Raw genomic sequence first — 20,362 nt, 5'->3', positions numbered from 1 at the left:
TACAGTGTCGCTCTCTTTTTCTGATAAATTTTGAGTCGAACCTGGAATATGGTGGTCCTAGATTAGTAGTGTCTTTCCTAAGGTACTTGGCAGAAGCTAGTAAGAATTCTCTCTGGACAAAGGTGTCTTAATTAGGTTTCAGATGATTTCTGCAAGTAATTTTTCAAACAGTGATCTGCAGTTGGAGAGTGAAAGTCTGTTGAAGATCAGCAGAGGGCGCAGGAAGGAGGTTTAGTACTCCGGCTGGCTGACCTGATTCTTCAGCCACATTCTTCCTCCCTCTCCATGTTCTGTTCCTGATATTCCTGAATTTAAAGTCCTCTTTACTGACATTGCTTCACAGATGATAAGTTGCATGTATAGCAGCCCCAGAGAAACATGTAATAACCCTTTTCTTTTCAGCCTCAAGTCTTCCTTTTTATGCCACTGCCTACAGTTTCTGAGACATTCATTAGCTTGCCTTCTGCATTTGTGTAGAAGCTCCTTAGAGGAACTTGCTGAACAAATTTCTCATCTCTATGTATTTTTTGCTTATTTCCATTTCTAGGAACTTGTTGGCATCTCTAATTTGCTTTTGTTTCCTCTTATTTCTTTTGTTATTGTAGATTTATGTCTTTATACTTTTCCTCAATTCCTGGATGAAGCATACACACACACACAGTTAATATAGTTTTATATATATATTTACATACACACACATACAATTTAAAAACCATGAGAAAATGTTCTTTAAAGGAGATTATATCTATATCTATATCTATATCTACATATCTATATATGTATGTATGGAGAGAGAGAGAGACAGATTCTCTGCTTTTAACCAGCATGACCAACCTAGTTTACATACTTATTTGAGAATTCCTATAGGAAAATATCTGAAAGTGAATCAAAGGATATGAACATTAAAATTTTTAAAATATTTTCAAATACCCCTCTGAATACATTGTGGCCCATACTGTTACATTGTAGCCCATACTGTCTACATTGTGGCCCATATTGTTACATTGTAGCCCATACTGTCTACATTGTGGCCCATACTGTTACATTGTGGCCCATACTGTCTACATTAGAGCATGGTGATGCCTCTAATAGCATTTTAGTCTTTTTGAAATTAGTGCATCAAATGTTTTAGGGATAATTAAAATGTTTTTAAAATTGTTCTGTAACGTCTTAGCTTTTATTTTCTAAATTGACAAACTAAATGCTATGTTATCTTTCTTATGTTAAGGACGACCTTAATTGTTTTATTGTCTGTGTTAGCTGAAGACCTTTTTGTTTCAAAGAGTAAGATTGTGTGCCAGTTTTAAAAAAAGGAGAGCGTCTTTATATTTAATGGTTGTGAATAAATCGTGTGTCAGACATAGTCAACACTGAGTGTGTACTTGTGGTAAAACATGTTTATTACTTTCTGGAGAAGAAAACAACCAGTCTTCTTTTCTACTAAAATTCTTGGGGTGTTTCATTTGGAGTTATGCCTGTTGAGTCAATTTATTCTTCCAATCCTGCCAAAAGAATTGTTTTGGCATTTCACAGGTCAGTTCTTCAGTTCTTCATGAAGTTCTGGAAGCTTTTTACTTTATCTCAAATGGAGCAGGAAATTGGAATATGAATTGTGTCAAGAATATAACGTTCTTTTTAACAGGAAATGTTCTTTTTATTTTTTTCTAGTGATCTTGATTTGTTTTAAGTGATTTGTCTCAGTTCTAAACTATTTAGTTGGTAATTCCTAGTATTCTAACTTTCACTTTATTTATCAGTGATATTAATCAATAGCCTTAAATATATAGAGAATTTTGTTTCAGGATAAAATTGAGGGAGAAAAGAAAAAATTTAAATATATAAGCTACACTTTCAGGAGGAGACATAATTAGCTTCTTAAAAAGAGTAATGTGCTAACAAATGAGCAATAGTAGCAGCAGCAGTAGCATTACCTTGGAATTTGTTTAAAAAGGCACAGTTTTTGGTTCCATCTCAGACCAGCTAAATCAGGATATGTGGGGCTGGGACTCAGCAGTGTGTGTTTTAATTAGTAAGTTCTCCAGATCAGTCTGATATACACTGAAGATTGGGAACCACTTATTTAGGGATTAAGGGGATAGATTTTTAAATCAGACAAACCTATATTCAGATTCTAAATTTTACAATTCCGTATGTCTGCTACTTTGGGCAACTCATCTAACTTCTGTGAGCCTTAGTCTCCTCAGTTGTAAAACTGGGATATCCTCTCTCTCATTTGGATCAGAGTGAATGGGATTGTTTATGAATTGCCTAGTACAAGGGCTTAAAAATGATTAGTATTCTTAATATTAAATATATACTATAGTTTATTGATTCTAAAACAGTTATTTCTGAATAATATTTCTGAAATTATATGTTTTATAGTCAGGTGATTAGAAAATGTTTCAGTTTAATTGATGAAGTTTCGTTTTCTTGCCCATAATATAATGGTGCATTTAAAATTCAGTGGTGTCTTTGATTCACTGACATGTGATATTATATTAAAGGCAACTGAGTACTGTCAGAATTTAGCATGTAGTTGAGCATATATTGGTTGAATCAAGCTTTAGAATAGAACAAATATTGAATTGACCCCAGAGAGAGCAGGCAGTATAATTAGAGTATAGGAGATGATTTAGCAAATAAATGTGACTGAAGCTGAACATTTTTGGTTGGGATCATAAAGAAAAGTAATCTGATATAATATCAAGTAAAGTAAACCAAAGTCATACTAGTATAGGAAAAATGATTTTTATAGATTTCCTGTATAGTTACTCATGCTGCCCTTGAAACACTTGGCATTAGCCTTTGGCTCATAACAAAATCACAGTGGCACTTTAACAGTGTGTTTGCAATGTCTTTATACCTAGACCTGCTGGATTGAAATTGGATGTGTGTATTCAGAACTACATATGTCCAAATCCAGGCCATTTGTCTTAGTTACAATTTTTAAACTAAATTACTTTTCCAATGCTTCTTTAAAGAAAAATATTCTTTAATGAGTTACACTTTTCTTTTTAAAAAAAATTTTAAAAGATTTTATTTATTTATCTTTAAAGGGGAAAGGAAGAAGAGAGGGAGTAAAATACCAGTGTATGGTTGCCTCTCATGCATTCCCTGCTGGGAACTGGCCTGCAACCCAGGCATGTGCCCTGGCTGGGAATCGAACCTCGATCCTTTGGTTTGCAGGCCCACGCTCAATTTACTGAGCTACACCAGCCAGGGCTACACTTTTCTTAAATAGTTATCCCTCACTCAACTCTCTTTCCATATTTATATCCCTTCCTTCTTTCTATTCTCTTTCCTTTCTCAATGATCCCTGAAAAAGAAGGTAAATTGTTGACATTTCCATTTGATAATTTGTACTGGAAAATACTGCTCTGTTATAATCCACATGAAAGTGGTACCATACCCCAACAAGTTGTTTTTCTTCTGATTGTATGTATCCAGCAGTGAACTCTAAGCTATTTTCAGCTAGCTTAAACAACAAGAATTTTTTTTCAGTGGAATTTATTGCTCTCTATATCTACTTCAGTGTCTGCTTTTTATTATTAATACTGTTCTGTGTGTAAGGAGAAGATATGTTTTTATCCTACTACTTATCTTTATTGCTTTTTTTCCTGAACTCTTCTCTTCCTGAATTTGCGAACTGAAGAAAACATTAAGCCTATGTGAATTTGAAGATTCCCTTAGTAAAACAATAAAATATATATAGCATCGAGTATCTCGACTTCCTGAATGCCAGGCTGTAGTTTCCAAGCATGCTCTTATCTCATTAACACAGGGAGGTCTGTGCCTGACTTGGGATTTTTCTTCTTTTTAGAAACTTGTGGTGGAGAATGTTGACGTGCTAACACAAATGAGGACCAGCTTTGACAAACCAGACCAGATGGCTGCACTCTTTAAAAGATTATCATGTGGGTAACTTACGATGCTTTTGATAAGTATTAAGACCGGAAGTATTTAGCTTTTGCTTAAAATTTGTAAACATAAATATTGTAGTAAATTATGAGCAGTACTCTACTTACAAAGAGAACTGAAGTCATACTTACTGATTCATTTAAAAGTAGTCTGTATTTGAGAAACCAGGTTTATTTTCCCAAATAAAAAATAATCCTTAAGAAAATCAAAGCCATTTGTGTTACATATTTCACTTTTGATGTTTTTCTTTTAAATGTTTTACAGAGATCTGTCTAATTTTATAAAGCTATAAAATGAGTTAGGGGGTTACTTTATTAGCCTGTCTTATCTTGCTTTAAAAAATAGAAACTTATTTAATACACATTAGTATGAAATTATGCTATGGTTTGCCTTGTAGAACAGATTAGTGGTTGCCAGAACTATAAACAAAGCACAGGGAGTTTTGGGGTTTGATGAAACTGTTCACCATAGTGGTGATGTTGATAACACAAATCTGCATATGTTCATCTTTTTTCCTAGAGCCTTTATACCAAAAGGGGGAAAAAAGGTCAGGTTCACTGTATAATACTTTGAAAAGTGAAATTTAAAAAATGAAAAAGAAAAGATTCACTTGGTAACATAGGAAGGAGGGATATGAAAAATATTTAGTAGGCAATTACTAAATATCTGCTTGATATTTAATAATCAAGTAGATTAGAATATTTTCCAGTTTTTTTGTTTATTCTTAACATTTTTATATTTTTCATCTTTCCCTCATTTTTTAAATACTCATTTGACCACCCCAACTAGCCTTAACCCTAGTCAGTGTTCTACTAATAAACCAGCATTTGGCGGTATTGTCTGGTTAGAAACAACTAAGCCACTGTACTGTTCAATCCCTCTTTACTATTAGTTTGACTCTCCTATTTGTGGAGTTGAAACAAAATAATAATTTTGTTAAAATTATAAGCAGAATTTGTAGGTTTTCAAAATAAAATTTATAATCCTTTAGATCCTATTTACTTGAATTTTGTGTAAAACGGTGGCAATTTATGACCTGTGGAATTGGCCAAAATCAAGATAAATTGTCCTAATGGCCCATATATATCATATATTTTAAAATAGAATTTATTAAATCTTTTTCGTGATTGGAGAAAATAATTTACTCAAAAGTGGCTTCTTTTGGGAACTAGAGAAAGCTGCTCTTTCAGTTGAGCTGTTTTTTTTTTTTTTTTTTTTTCAGAATACTCTCTTGTCTCTGACCTCTAACCTTGGTTCTTCCTTCACCCTGTATCCACAAGTTGATATAGAACAGTTTGATTTTCATAGTCAATAATCATTCTTTTCAATACCCTTACAATGAAAGAGCAATATCATTTTTTAAAAGTAACTGAATTGGGAGGCAGTCTGGAATAAATGTTCACTTTTAGGCTTTTTAACTATGTGGCTTGATCAAATTTAATATTGTCCCTGACACTATTTCTTAGGGCTGGGTTTATTACTGTACTGGTTTCCTTATTCCAGACTTTTATTTTCTGGTGTTCCTATAGTGATTTTTCCTTTAAAAAAATCATTCCATTCACTTTTGCCCTGACCTTGCCACCATCTACAGAATTACAAGTTGCCTTTTAAATACCTTTACTTACACAGTATTATCACCTGAAACTGTTGCACTGGTAAAATTTTGAACTTGAAACTCCAGTCTCAGACCTGTCGTATCTTCAAGCCTGTTAAACTCTTAGTTCTAGCTCATTGAAACTTTGATGTCTCTAGTTACTTACTCACTTTGGACTATAGAATTTGGTTAGTGATTTTAATTCTTTCTCCTCTGTACTATCATCATACTCTTGACTCTTTTTTTGAGTATATGTGCTGCCGAAGCGAGCACAATCATACTCTTGACTTTTTGCTGCATTTGTCATCTCAAGTAATTTCCCTGATTCCTAAAGTGTTCTGCTCTCTGGAAGCCGGATACTACTAATGAAATGAAATGATACTTTTTAAGACTGTTGTTAAAGCTGCCTCTGACTCATTCTGTCACTCTTCATATTGCTTTTTGGCAAGCTCATATTCACAGTTTTGTCTTCCCAATCCTCAACTCTCCATATACTATAATATGGCTAATTTTCCATTTGGAAAATCTAGTCCTTTTTCCTCTTACTCTACTTGATTTCTCTCTTTTATTTTTCTTTGTATTTCTTTTTATTCTTTTAATTTGCCAATACTTTTACCTCTGCCTTTTTTTCTTAAGTCACTGTTCTACAATCCTGTTGGGAAAATGTATCCATTCTTTTTTATCAGTGTGTCTTACATATTCATCTTCAGCCATGACTTGGTTGAGCTCCAGATGTTTAACACCAAGTGCTGGTTTGACCAGGTGGTTTGTTAATCAGAAGTTGCAACCAACAGTATCACCTAGGAGCTTGTTAAGAATGTAAATTATTAGTTCTCACCCCAGACTTACTGAATCACTTTGCTGTTTTGTACTGAAGTTTGAGAAACATTGTTAGACATCTTCAGGTATATGGCCCACTGATACTTCACAATTTCTCTGGAATGGGAAGGACCTTCCCATGGGAGGTGTAAGTGGGTGAGGAGAAAAAGCCTGATGTTTTTTTATTGACCATTTTATTACCTTTCTTGCCACCCACCTGGTGACTTGCAGAAGAAAATTTGGGTATCTTCCCTGATTCTTCTGTCATTATATTTTATATCTAATAGCTGTATCTTGCAAATCAGAGTTTGTAAATAGGTTGGTCTTATTTGGCCTGTGCTGCATTAAATGGAGAAAAATTGGTTGCTTTTAAAATGGGATATTTTGCATAAAAATCCAAAACATCTGTCAGTATTTTCCCACATGGCAGTGATTAGCTGGAACTCAGTTACAGTAATCGCCCATAGAAGTTTTTCTCTAGCCTTTCCTGCTCACTATTATATCTTTTATCTTGTCTACTTCACTGTTTTATGTTACCTACTGTAGCGTTTAAGCTTTTAACCCCTACCTCAGATTCCACCTCTTAAATCCTAAATATAGCCCATAGTTGTTGTTTAAGGCTTTGTCATTATTTTGTGAACTACAGTCAGGGCTTCTAAAGATGCAGTCTTCTCTTTTTAACCATCTCCCAACATTTAGAGTCATGTTTTTAAATACAGTTCTTTTCATATCATTGTTTATATTTTTGAAAGCCCCAAATAACCCACTTACTACTTGAAGAGAAGTCTAATCTACTTAGCAGGGCATTCAAAAGCTGTTGTTTGTATAAACTTCATATCCAGCCTTTTCTCTGTCTCCCACTACCTATTGCTTGCCTGGCCCAAGACACACATAGCCACTGTTCTAGTACTACCATATGTCTCATGTATAATGTTCACTTTTCTGCCCGGATTTTTGAGGGGAAAATAAGGCTATGCATTATATATAAGTAGTTCTAATTCTGTATCTATATAAATGTTTTTAATTCTACTTATGCTTATGCATTAAAATGTAACTCTAGAAAGCATTAATGATATCCATATACAAAATAATACCCTGGAGTATGATAATTGGTTTTGTTTCTAAATATAAATAAAAATGAGTTAAAACAAGATTTTTTTAAAAGTTTGGGCCAAAAGTGTGGGTGCCCATTATATATGGGAATACATTATATACAGCAAAATATGGTAATTAGTTCCTTGGGATGGGTCTTACAAATTTGAGCTGCTAGTACAAAATAGTATAGACTGGGTAGTTCATAAGCAACATAAATTTATTCCTCACAGTTGTGGAAGTCCAAGATAATGGTGTCGACATGGTCGGGTGAGGCGCTTCATCAGAGTTGTGGACTTCTCATTGACTCCTCACATGATACAAGGGGTTGGGGTTCTCTCGAGCCTCGTATAAGGCACTAATTGAATTCGTGAGAGCTCCACCGTCATGGCTTAGCAACTTCTAAAGGCCTCACCTCCTAAGACCATCATCAGCTTTGGGAGTTAGGATTTCAATGTGAATTTTGTGAGGACACAAATATTCAGACCAGAGCAGAGTGTTAATAGAAGTTACGGGAGGTAAGGGAAAGGTACCAGTGGTCAAATAAGTTTGGCAATAATCCATTAAAAAATAAGGCCAACGATATTTCTTTCTGTGAAATTTCTCAGAACTTTTAATAGGTGTCATTGCTATACATATTTAAGAGGAGGTTGTAGAATACAATTTTTGGAAATGTATTTGATTAAATTCTGTGTAACAGCCTAGGAAAATACGCGATGTCACAGTACTGTTTTCTTGCACTTCTCCTTCTGGGTTCTTTTTCTGGCCTGGAATACTCTTCCTAGTATGCCCAACTTGGGTGACATTTTTCTCAAGATAAATCTTTCTTTTTACCCTCATTTCTTCTGTCCTTTTCTTGATAATAACAGTTTTCTAGCCTCATTACTTGAATAACCATTTCTTTGAACATCTTATTCTGGGTCTCAGCCACTCTGGTGAGTGCTAGAGGTAGATAGAAAGATTAATAACACTTGTGTCTGCTCTTGTGAAATTTGTAACATATTTGTGCCTTACATCATTTTGTTAACACTACTATTTTTAATTCTCATCACATTTTGGCTTTTATTATGCCTCGTTTGAGTGTTACAATAAAAGATACAATAAAGTTTAAACAAATTGCATAGGAGTTAGAAAATCAAACAGTTCTCCTCCTTTCTATTCAAAGGTAATAACAGTAAACAGTTATCGGTCTATCTTTCTAGAAACTTGTTATGCATATATAAATTATATATATATATCTTTCTCAATTGTGGTATTTTCTTAGTTATCTTGACAGTTCAGTTAGACTTTTATTTAAGGTCTAGATTACTATTCTATTTATATTTGTTCTTATTACCTAGTAGAATGCCTTGTATATGGGGAGTAATTCAGTATAGTATTGATTCTTCAAATACTACTCTCCCTTAGTTTTACTAACCAGGTTTTAGTATTAAATATGTAGTAACAATTTTTAGAGAAATGCTCTGTAACCAAAAATGTAAAGGATCAAATTCATTCATGATCTTTAATAACCTGGGCTTGTGAAAACTGCCCATGATCTCAATAGTCACTTTTTATTTCTGGGCTCTCCAGACCCCAGCACTTAAGGATTTAGCATCTCCTAGTCTGGGGCCATTTGAGCATTTAACCTCATATCCACTCTGATCCGCTTTCTCTTTCCCCGCCAGCCTCTCTTTCCTCCTACCTATACCATTTCTGAGATAGGATTACAAAGGTAGCTACTTACATGATTGTTTCAAGATTCTGGTGAACCATCAAAACAACTTTAAAGAATACAGTGTAGTTCATTTGCAGTAAACTGGAATTTTCTTAATTTTAATATCAACTTTCAAAACATTTGCCTCTTTAATCATTTGTTATAATCAAATTGCTATTAGTTGTGCCTTTTATCATGGGAATTTTATAACTAAGAATTTCCTCCAAGGTTAAGAAAGACTCCAATTCACATTTTCTTCTCTTCTCCCCTTCCTTCGAATTTAGCTGTTGACAGTGTCTTGAAGAGGATGACAATAATTGGTGTAATTTTATCCTTCCGCTCATTGGCACAAGAAGCACTTAGAGATGTAAGAAACCATTATAAGTACATATTCTGTATCCAAATAATCCCTTTTAGTTTACCAGAAATTAAAAGTTACGTCTTAAATTTATAATTGGCAGTGATATAGTTAAAATTTCAGTTTTCATAGTTATTTAAAATAAAGTATATAGAAATTAAAGGTACTTAAATGTAGTATTTTTTAGGATTTTATTTATTTATTGGGTTAGCCAAAAAGTTTTTTCAGTTTTTTCTGTAAAATAAAAGACACATTTTAAAATTTTGAACAATAACTTTATTGACTTGGATGTTTTGTGTATATGGCTATCTTCCATGTGATATAATGTTGATTGTTCTCAGTTAATGTTTTGATTTGATTGCTGTCAAGTTCAACTGGTCTACCCAACCATGGAGCATCACACAGCGAATAATCTCTGGCATGAAACTTTGCAAACCACTTTTGACATGTTTGATCAGTCTCGGCACCTTCTCCATACACTGCAAAAATCTTTTTCTGTGTTTCAGTTGCATTTTTACCTTTCTTGAAATAATAAAGCATCATATGCCAAAAATGTTTCATATTTTCTTCCATCTTCAGCATTAAAATGGCTACACAAAAATTCACCAATTTTGATAAGTTTTTTAATGCATGTTGATATGACATTTGTCACAATACAATCTTTTTTTAATATTTATTTATTTTTAGAGAGTGGGGAAGGGAGGGAGAAAGAGAGGGAAACATCAATGTGTGGTTGTCTCTTGTGCACCCACCCCCTACTGGGGACCTGGACCACAACCCAGGCATGTGCCCTTGATTGGCCGTCACAATGCATTCTTAACAAAATTGTTTCGAATGAAGTTGAAGACAACTAAGTGCTACTAGAGCCATCTCATGGGAAAAAAAAAATTGGGTTGTCCTAACAAAGTTTTTGGCCGATGTAGTATTTTTAGAGATGGGGGAATGGAGGGAAAAAATAGAAGGAGCAACCCAGGCATGTGCCCTTACTGGTATTTTATTGTTTTGTTGTTGAAATTCAGGAAGTATAACTTGCCTTGCTATTGAGCTACTTTTTCATCTTTACTCTCCATTAAGGCATTTTTTATTTGGTTATACTCAGTTTGTCATTGAGTATTTCTAAATACACATTCCATTTCTGTGTATTTTAGTACTTTAGAAAATTACATGACAACAGATAAAAGTAAAATAATTTTTGTGAAAACAAAATACTCAAATGATAATATTTCATAATAGAAGTCACTATTTAAAAATAATGGTATGTTTTCGTTGTCCTGCCTAGGTCTTGTCCTACCATATTCCTTTTCTTGTAAGTTCAATTGAAGATTTCAAGGATCATATTCCAAGGGAAACTGATATGAAGGTAATAAAACCTTATATTTGGATTTTTGCAGTTTCTAAAATGAAATATTTATTACATATGAAATAAAATTTAATGAACCCTAAACCACTGAGTTTCTATTTTAGACTGACTAGTTAGCATGCTTGCCTTTGAAAATGCATCTTTGAGAGAGCTCAGCACCAACATGCTGTGCAGGCATTTTGAAAGTTAATTTTCCTTGGTCACCTGTAACAGTGGAAAATGGAGTGGGTATTGATCTCTTTTTTCTTAAATGGATAGCTGTGCATGGTCATTAGCACAGGGAGGAAAATGAGAGAGTAAAGAGTTTGTTTTAAATAGAGAGAAATTTTGTCAGTTTTTAAAATTGACATAAAATCTTATAAAAGAATGTTAGTTGTAGGCTCTAAATTCTAATTTTTTAATACCCAGTTTTTTAATGAATAAATGTAAGATAGTAGGTTGGTAGCCATGAGGCCACAATGTTTTCTTTTTTTTTTTTAAGATTATTTATTTATTTATTAGTTTGTTTATTTATTTATTTATCTTTAGAGGGGAAGGGGAGAGGGAGAGAAACATCAATGTATGGTTGCCTTTTGTGCATCCCCTGCTGGGAAATGGCCTGCAGGGAACTGGCCTGCAACCCACGCATGTGCCCTGGCTGGGAATCGAACCGCCATCCTCTTGTTCGCGGGCCTGTGCTCAGTCCACTGAGCTACACCAGCCAGGGCCACAATTTTTTCTTGAAAAATGTATTCATCATGAAGTTTAACCACTGATGTCAGCAATGATTAACCAGGGTTGACACATCTGGTAAATGACATATCAGCTCATATCTATGCTTTTTAAGCTATTGTGCTCTTGGAGTGGTTATTTTCAGATTTGCATATTTTGAAAAGAACTGACAGAAAAAAGTAATGTCTAAACTCTTATATGACACTCAAGTCTCTTTTTGTATTTAGTGCTTATCTGTCACAGTTCTTTCTATCCTTCTCCCACTCGTTTCCCTTTGTTAACTCTTCCCCTCCTTTCTTCACGTGTCCTGTGAGATAACCAGGTCTCACATCTTTGTCCTCTAATTTTATTCTACCTGAAAATCTTGCTGTTTCTTTTTCTACCTTTTGAAATTTTACTTCTTGTTTAAGACCTGATGATTCAGTTGCTGTCCTCTAAGAAACATTCCTTGATCCCCAAGTGACCATAAAGATTTTTTTCATAGTGTTACCAAAGAACTACTGTTTATCCATTGTAGAATTAAATACACTCTGCCCTGTGTTATAGTTGTGTTTCCTCTTAAATTTATACTAGAGTGTAAACATCATGAAGACTAAGACCTTGTTTCTTTATTTTTCCTACAGTGCTTTGCACAGAATAAATATTTGAGATCAATAATTGTCCTATGATTTTATGATTAGAGGCTGTATATTTAGTGAAAATTATTTTTTAAATGGAAACACTGTAGAAAAAAGTGAAGAAAACATTAAAGGTGAATTTACTCTTGAGAAGACACTGGTATGCAGATCATGAGAATAGTAATTAATATTCTGAGCAACCATCCAGTTCTCTTAGCACTTGATATAATGGTATTTAAATTCCAGCAGTCTTTTTTAGGAAAGCTTACTATTTTTTTAAAAAACCAAACATATGTTTGTTAATAGTTTTTATTGAGATAAAATTTACCTACAATAAAATCTACTTGTTTAAAGTGTATAATTCAGTGGACCTCAGTCACAGAGTTGTGCAACTGTTACCAGTCAATTTTAAAATATTTTCATAACTCTATAAAGAAACCTAGTGCTCATTAGCAGTCATTTTCCATATCTTCCCACTCCCTAGCCCTAAGCAGCCACTAAAATACTTTCTATCTCCATAGGTTTGCCTGTTTTGACACTTCATATAAGTCATATAGTATATAGTCTTCTGGTACTGGCTTCTTACACTTAGCATAATGCTTTAAAGGTGTATTCATGTAACATATATAAATAGTTCATTTTTATTGCCAAGTAATATTTGGTTATCTGGCTATGTACCACATATTATTTATTCATTAATTAATGGGCATTTGGACTGTTTCACTTATGGGCCACTATAAATAATGCTCCTAAGAATATTCATGCACAAGTTTTTGTGTGGACGGCCATATACTTTCATTTCTCTTGGGTATATTCCAGGTGTGGAATAGCTGGGTCATATGGAAACTCTATGTTTTTCCTTTTGAAAAACGGCCAAATTGGTTTTAAAGTGGCTGTACCAGTTTGCATTCCTGCCAGCAGTGTATGGCGGTTTTAATTTCTCTATATCCTTGTCAATACTTATCTGTCTCCTTAATTATAGCCATTGTGGTATGTGTGAAATCTTGTTTTGATTTGTATTTTTCTGGTGGCAGATATGTTGAACATCTTTTCATATGCTATTGGCTATTTGTATGTCTTCTTTGGAGACATATCTGGTCAGGTCCTTTTTTTCCTTTTTCAAATCACTTGTTTGTCTTTTTAATTTTGAGATGTAAGGGTTCTTTATATATTCTTTAAGGTCCATTAAGAGATCTATGATTTGCAAATCTTTCTATTGTTTTTTTTCCATTATAGTATTTTCTGAAGCATAAAAATTATTTTGATGAAATTCGGTTTATTTTTTTATTAATGGTTCTATGGAAGAAACCATTGCCTAATCCAGTCATGAAGATTTATGCCTGTATTTCTTATATGAATTTTATACTTTTAACACTTATGTTTAAGTCTGTGATCCATTTACTCTTATGGGTAGAGTGAATAATGGGTCAAAAACCAATGTTTATCTAAAACTTATTCAATGGCAATTAACCATTTATTTTAAAATATACAATTTTACTTCATTTTATATATATATATATATAATATATATATATATTTGGTTGTAATATCAGAGGTAACCAATTATGTAGGTAGTTTTAAACTGAGGTATAGTGCAGCAATCAATATTTTAAATACTTGAAATCCATATGTGATACCAAAAAAATTACTTTAGTTATTAGAAATTCCTTGATCAGATTTAAATCAGTACTTCCTAAAGTTATTATAAGTAATTTACCACATTTATAGATATGATAATGATTAGGCCACTATAATTTTTCATTTAACAAGTATGGACATAAATATAAGTCCAGTACTTCTGATTCACTTTTGTTCATTTATTCATCTCTTTTTGCTTGATGTTCTACATTTTTGCTACTAAAAAAAATAACAACTTAAGAATGATTCTGTTGGAATTTGCCACAGAAATTATACAAGCTTTGATTGGCTAACAGTAGGAAGTTATAAACAGCAATACTTCACAAAGTACTAAAATCATCTATTCATTATAGTTTAGTTGTATTCTAGGCCCTGCCTCAGGAAAGTTTTCAAAATTCTCTAATGTTTTAGTAGGCAGACTCTAATTTAAACAGTGTACCTTTTCTTACTAAGTGAGATTCCTCAGAAATTTGTTAGAATATTTCTTAGTGTGTAATTCTCATATTTTCTTCTCAGGTTGCAATGAATGTGTATGAGTTATCATCAGCTGCTGGATTACCTTGCGAGATTGATCCTGCCCTGGTTGTAGCTCTCTCTTCACAAAAATCAGGTAAAATGCATTTTTTAAGAATTCAGAGGAAAGAGGAAGAACTACTAAAAAGAAACCGAGAAGGGAGAAAGTGAAGGATAAGGAAAACCAGAAGAGAGTGGCTTCCAGGAAAGTGGAAAGGGAATGAGCAGTTCTGTATAATTAATGAATGATGCTGACAGGAGTAGTGTCAGGGGAGTTTTCAGGGCAAAATGCTGGTTAGAAAGGGCGTAAGAAAAATGGGAAAAAAGGATTTAGGGTAAGAATAAACTCTGTCAAAGAGTTTTACTGTAAAAGAGAGCAAAGATAAAATTATAGTGGGTAGAGACAGGAGTAAAATCAAGAGAGATTTTTTGAGATGGGAAAACAAAGATTTATGCCTCTATTTATTTTTATGCAATGAAGATGGTCTAGATGGTACCTTGGAAAGAGTGTCCTTTTTAAATTGGACTAGAGCTACTAACCATAAAGAGTCTGTGCATTATTGTGTAATATTAAACTAAAGATTTTAAGGCCAGCCCTTTGAAGTAGTACCCAAAATGCTCTAGATATTTTTAGGTTTGTCTATAGAGTACCTAACATTTCATCCTTTTCTGGTGGTAAAATGCCCTCCTCTAGCCCTTGGCATTAGTTCTTTCTGGATTTAACATTGCTTTTTGTTTTGTTGTTCATGCGGTGTGTTAATTATAGTGACATGGATATTACTGCTGTTACTTCATTTGCTACAGCTGTATTTTTTATGATCAACCAAATTTTAAAAACATTCTGGCTCTTGTTTTATGTTCAATTATTAGTAATTTGTGGTGGTGAATAGTAGGGTGACTAGAAGTTGCCAGGTACTAGATAAGCCACAATTTTAGTTCACATTACAATAAATACTTTAGAAAGGGCTTTATCTTAAAAAGCCATAGGGCACTAGTTATTTTCATGTATGACTGGTTCCTTCTGTCTTCTAAAATGGGGAGGTTGGAAATGCAGTGTACTTTGGGTTTTATTTTAAAGATTTTATTTATTTTTAGGGATAGGGGAAGGGAAGGAGAAAAAGAGGGAAACATCAGTGTGTGAGAGACACCGGATTGGGGACCTGCCCCCCAACCCAGGACTGTGCCCTGACTGAGAATCAAAACAGCAACCTTTTGCTTTGTGGGATGATGCTCAAACAAGTGAGCCCCACCAGTCAGGGCTCTGGTCCACTTTCCACATTTGTATCTTTTAAGTAGTAAATATCAAATAACATTCATATTTACTTTAGACAAAATCATTAAGGATTTCATGAGATAATAAATTTTCTAAACTGTATTAAATAGAATTTTCTTGTAAAATAATTTTGTCATCAGGAAATTTAGGATTCCAGTTATCCTAATTATACTTTTTGCCCTGTAACCTTACAATTTAAAAAAAAGAAAAAGCTCTGGCCAGGTGGCTCTGTTGGTTGGAGCATCGTCCTGTACACCAAAAGGTTGCAGGTTCACTCAAAACAGGCGCATGCAGGAGGCAACTGCGTGATGTCCCATTCTCCCCTCTCTAAAAATGAATACAAACATATTCTCAGGTGAAGGTTAAAACAAGAAAAATATGACAATTCCTTGAAATATGCCTGAGTGACATAATGTATATTATAATACATTATTATATAACATATAATAATGTGTAATAATAATGTATATTATTATGTTACTATATAACATAATATTGTTACTATTGATACAAATAATATACATTATTTGTATATTTGTATCAATTTGTATATTTGTATTATTTGTATCAATTCTGTAGGGGCCGAGTAGAATATCTTATACAAAAATTTAAAATAGCCTTTTTTGGGTTAGATTATCAACTCTTATGTTAAGTCAATTTATATCAACTCTTAACTGATCTTGAAGAAATACCTTGGTTTTATCTTTGGTTTTTTTCCCCCTTAGAAAACATAAGTCCAGAAGAAGAATATAAAATTGCCTGCCTCCTCATGGTCTTTGTGGCAGTTTCTTTGCCAACACTAGCCAGCAATGTGATGTCTCAGTATAGCCCTGCTATAGAAGGTAAGTAGTGGTTTAAAATTATTTTGGCAATGGAAAGTTAGGAGTTCTGATGTGGTGGGTACTTTTCAAGTAATTAATGTTCTTTTACAATAAAATATGGGTTACGTTTTCACTTACTGTCTAACTTTGAATAGTCGATTTTTCTTTTTCTAAGCCCCAATTTTCGTGAGCTTATGGGTGTATACGTGAGCTTATGGGTGCTTGAATTTGTGTGCATCAGGGGATGGATGGTAAAGGAGTATCCAGCTGTTAGGATTATTTTAAAGTTTGGATAAGAAAAGTGTTTGTAAAGCAGCTAAGTATTTCATTTTTTAAGTGTCTGAGACATTATAAAATGGATGTAGGCTTTTCTTTTGGGGTCTCTGAAAATTTTCTTGTTTAATACGGACATAATAAAGTGTTGCTGTCTTGGTATGCCCTTTTTAAGAAGGCTGGTCCTCATGAAAGTGAAAGGAGAGTGAGGCAGGTTAGGCCCAACCCAGCTTTTAATCACACAATTATTTATGTACATTGTGACATCATTCAAGATCTGCCTTCTGTGTCTTACTGATATTTGGGGGTCACACAGAATAAACCCTATTTGCACTTCCTCAGGGCACTGCAACAACATACATTGCTTGGCCAAAGCCATCAACCAGATTGCTGCAGCTTTGTTTACAATTCACAAAGGAAGCATTGAAGATCGTCTCAAAGAATTTTTGGCGGTATGTAAAATCAGTAGCAAAACTCATGACACTTTATAGGTAAAGCTTAAAATAACTATAGGAAGTAACAGTAAATTCTCTGAATTAATTAATTTGGTGGGAGAAACAGGTAAGGCAAGACATTAAAATCTAGGAATGGTTAGTTTAGCATTTTTTCCCTGTGACTTTTTTAAATTCTCGAGCTCTGCAGTATGACCATTTTTCTAAGCTGATGTTTGTAGTGCCCTAGAGCTTTGTCTAGGGTTTAAAAGAGGAAAAAACAAAATTAAGGAAAATTGAGGCATAGCGAAGATATTCTTTCTAAAAGGATATATTTTACTTATTTTTGTTTATTTGGGGAAAGACAGTGGTGACAAATTTAAAAATAAGAATACTGCTTACTCCCAAAAGAGGGAAATTGTGCTAACTCTACCCTCTTGAAGTCTGTCTCTAGTTTCTATATTAGTGTAGCTCTTTGTTCCCAATGTACCTTTTTCATATTTTATTTAAAGGAAAGATGCATCATAGTATAATGAGCACTATAATATTTGCTGCTTTTCAGGTTTATTCAGTGTAGCTTCTTTTCTCTTAGCTTTTTTAAAAAGTTTATTTAAAAAAATTAAAGCAATTATTAATACTAATGAGAAAGTAACTTCTGTTTCAAAGAAAACAGTATTAAGATAAAAATTTTTCTTTTCATTTTTTGTTTTTCCTTTATTCAAGACTTAGTATCCTAATCTCAGTGTTCCTGTTAATTCAGACTCAGTTTGAAATTTTCTTCTTATTTGAGAACTAAGAAATAAAGTTAATATAGGTGTTAGGAAGATAAAAATAAATCATTTTTAAAAGAAAGACCTGTCTTGAAAACAAAATGAGTTTTAAAGACCAATCAGAATATTTTATTACATTTGTCTTTGTTCTATTTATACCTTAATAACTCTCTAAATTATTGCTTGAATATAAAGGATCTAAGGATATCTTCTTTGTTAATTGCATAAGCAGCTAAATGATTGAAATGTGTTGTAAGGTGAAGCATACTAAAAATAAGTGAGTAACTGGTGAACATTTAATTTAAAAAACTTATTTAACATGTATGCATACTTTTAAGCTTGCATCCTCCAGTCTACTGAAAATTGGCCAGGAGACAGATAAAACAACAACAAGAAATAGAGAATCTGTTTATTTACTGCTAGATATGGTAAGTCTCATTTTTGTTTTGTTTTGTTTCTTTGGAACAAAAGAGAGGTTCTACTCATTCCTTATAGTCTTTTCTTTGCATTTTATTGATTAAATAACAGTAAGAGCTGAGATGCTTTTTTGATCCTTTGTGCTCACTTCACACACTTTCTAAAATTGCTGAAAAGAGGACAGTCACCTATATTTTATATTAGAGTAGTCATATCAGAAAACAACAACAACAAAAGATTAGTATTACCTATAAGGTATTCTTTATAGTTTTCCAACCAGTTGGGAAACACTTATGTTTTTCTAGTGTATTAGTTTCAGCTATCCCAGTTTTCTTTAATCTGATTCCATTCCACCCATCTAATATAATTTTCTGTAATTCTCTATACTTTGTTTTTTCTCTTCACTTCCATTCAGCTCTTTCCTCACTTAGAATAATTTTTTTTTACCTGCAGAGGTCTGTGTGTATCTTAATTAGTCAACATACCCCATAACTCAAATCTTTTTCCAGGTAGACTTTCCTGATTACTGTGGCCTACACTAATCTTTCTTCCCTTTTGAACTCCTCTGGAACTTACAGCTTCTCACCACTTTTAATTATAGTTGGTTTTATGTTTGATTTGGCTTTCTACATAGTCTTGGGTCCCCAGTTAGACTTCAAGATATGGCCCACATTTTAAATGTTTATATTTTATGTCTAATATATTGTTGAAGGCAATGAAAGTACTCAGTGTATTCCTGTTGATTAATTTATGAGAGTGATACACTGTGGCACATTTACCTTCCAGATTTTAAAATAAAAGGAAAATAATTTGTGTCTATTTTTAATAAGAATAATATAATCTATGGCTTATTCGTTGCTAGTAAATATTCTCATAATAAATTACTTGAATTGTGATGCATTTTGGAATTTTTCAGATTGTGCAAGAATCTCCATTTCTAACAATGGATCTTTTGGAATCTTGTTTTCCTTATGTTTTGCTGAGAAATGCATACCATGCTGTCTACAAGCAAAGTGTTACATCTTCTGCATAAAATACCTACTTATTGAAGACAAGCACGCATTTTTGTTGCCTCGGTTTTACCTGTAAACTGTGGAGCTATTTTACCTGGCCTGAAAAACAGTTTTGTGGATTATAAATTTCTTTCATATGGTTGTGTTTTCTGATCATCGGTTTCTTAATATTGTTGTACTACAATTGGTTGATTTAGGTTGCACATTCACTGAATTCACAAAAATTATTCCTATAATTTTTAGAGTATTATTTGTTTGAAAAATATACATTATCTATGTTTTTGATATTTGATAATGAAAGAAACTTTGCTTGTTTATTTCTGAAAAAAGAATTGTATTTAGTGATTATTTTAGATAGTGATATAGCATTCATATGTGTGTAAATTATATAGGAAGCGTTCTGATCCGTACTTATGGTTCTCATTGGAAACAAAACTGGATGTGCATTTCTGTGATGTTATGAATACATTCCTACTTTATTTTGAAACATTTGCCAAACTAAATACTGTAACACTGTATAACATTAAAAATGTTAAAGCACTGCTTAGTGTTAGAAGCAGACTATGTCCTGAAATTCTAAAACAACAACATACGTTGTTGCTTGTATAAAGCCTAGTGATAATTAATTTTTAGACTAACTTCCATGGTGCCCTATTGGCATTAGCACTACCATTGTACCCTGCTGTATAATAAACAATCTTAGACATTTATCAACTGTTGATACAAATGTTAGTCCCTAACCACTTTTTATATGTTTTAAATTTTTGAAATTCAAGTGTACCTGCCATAACATAAAATAAACACTAGACTGTATCACATTTTGAATGATATCTTTAATTTGGGATCCTCAGCAATTTATTTAGTTACATGAAAGTTTCAAAGGGGAAAAAATCGGGACAACTGTGATAGCATAAACAATTAAAAATTAAAAAATAATATGAAAGTTTTAGTTTAAAATAAGCTTTAGTTTAGAAATATCTAAGTATAGCATTTGATACTAGGTCAGCTATTATAAGGTTTGTTTAATAATATTTGCTTAGTAATATTT

The 20,362-nt window shown here is 33.0% G+C and overlaps 1 protein-coding gene across 5 annotated transcripts in view; it reads left to right on the top strand.

Moving 5' to 3' along the window:
- NCKAP1 (NCK associated protein 1) overlaps positions 1-20,127 on the top strand; it is a 93,933-nt gene extending 73,806 nt beyond the window's left edge. For all 5 annotated transcript variants that reach the window (XM_053665085.1, XM_053665084.1, XM_053665083.1 and 2 more), the window contains 8 exons: positions 3,821-3,914; positions 9,404-9,486; positions 10,757-10,837; positions 14,320-14,413; positions 16,315-16,431; positions 17,026-17,135; positions 18,223-18,312; positions 19,218-20,127. In XM_053665085.1, the coding sequence (XP_053521060.1) occupies positions 3,821-3,914; positions 9,404-9,486; positions 10,757-10,837; positions 14,320-14,413; positions 16,315-16,431; positions 17,026-17,135; positions 18,223-18,312; positions 19,218-19,334 (786 nt within the window). In that variant the 3' untranslated portion in view covers positions 19,335-20,127. The remainder of the gene's footprint in view (positions 1-3,820; positions 3,915-9,403; positions 9,487-10,756; positions 10,838-14,319; positions 14,414-16,314; positions 16,432-17,025; positions 17,136-18,222; positions 18,313-19,217) is intronic.
- Positions 20,128-20,362: the final 235 nt, after the last annotated feature.

The sequence above is a fragment of the Artibeus jamaicensis genome, unplaced genomic scaffold, assembly GCF_021234435.1.
Source record: "Artibeus jamaicensis isolate MK-2021 breed Jamaican fruit bat unplaced genomic scaffold, CSHL_Jam_final contig_391, whole genome shotgun sequence".
In the NCBI taxonomy this organism is placed as follows: domain Eukaryota; kingdom Metazoa; phylum Chordata; class Mammalia; order Chiroptera; family Phyllostomidae; genus Artibeus; species Artibeus jamaicensis.
Note: the sequence above shows the minus strand (reverse complement) of the source record. Positions and strands in the feature narration are given on the sequence as shown.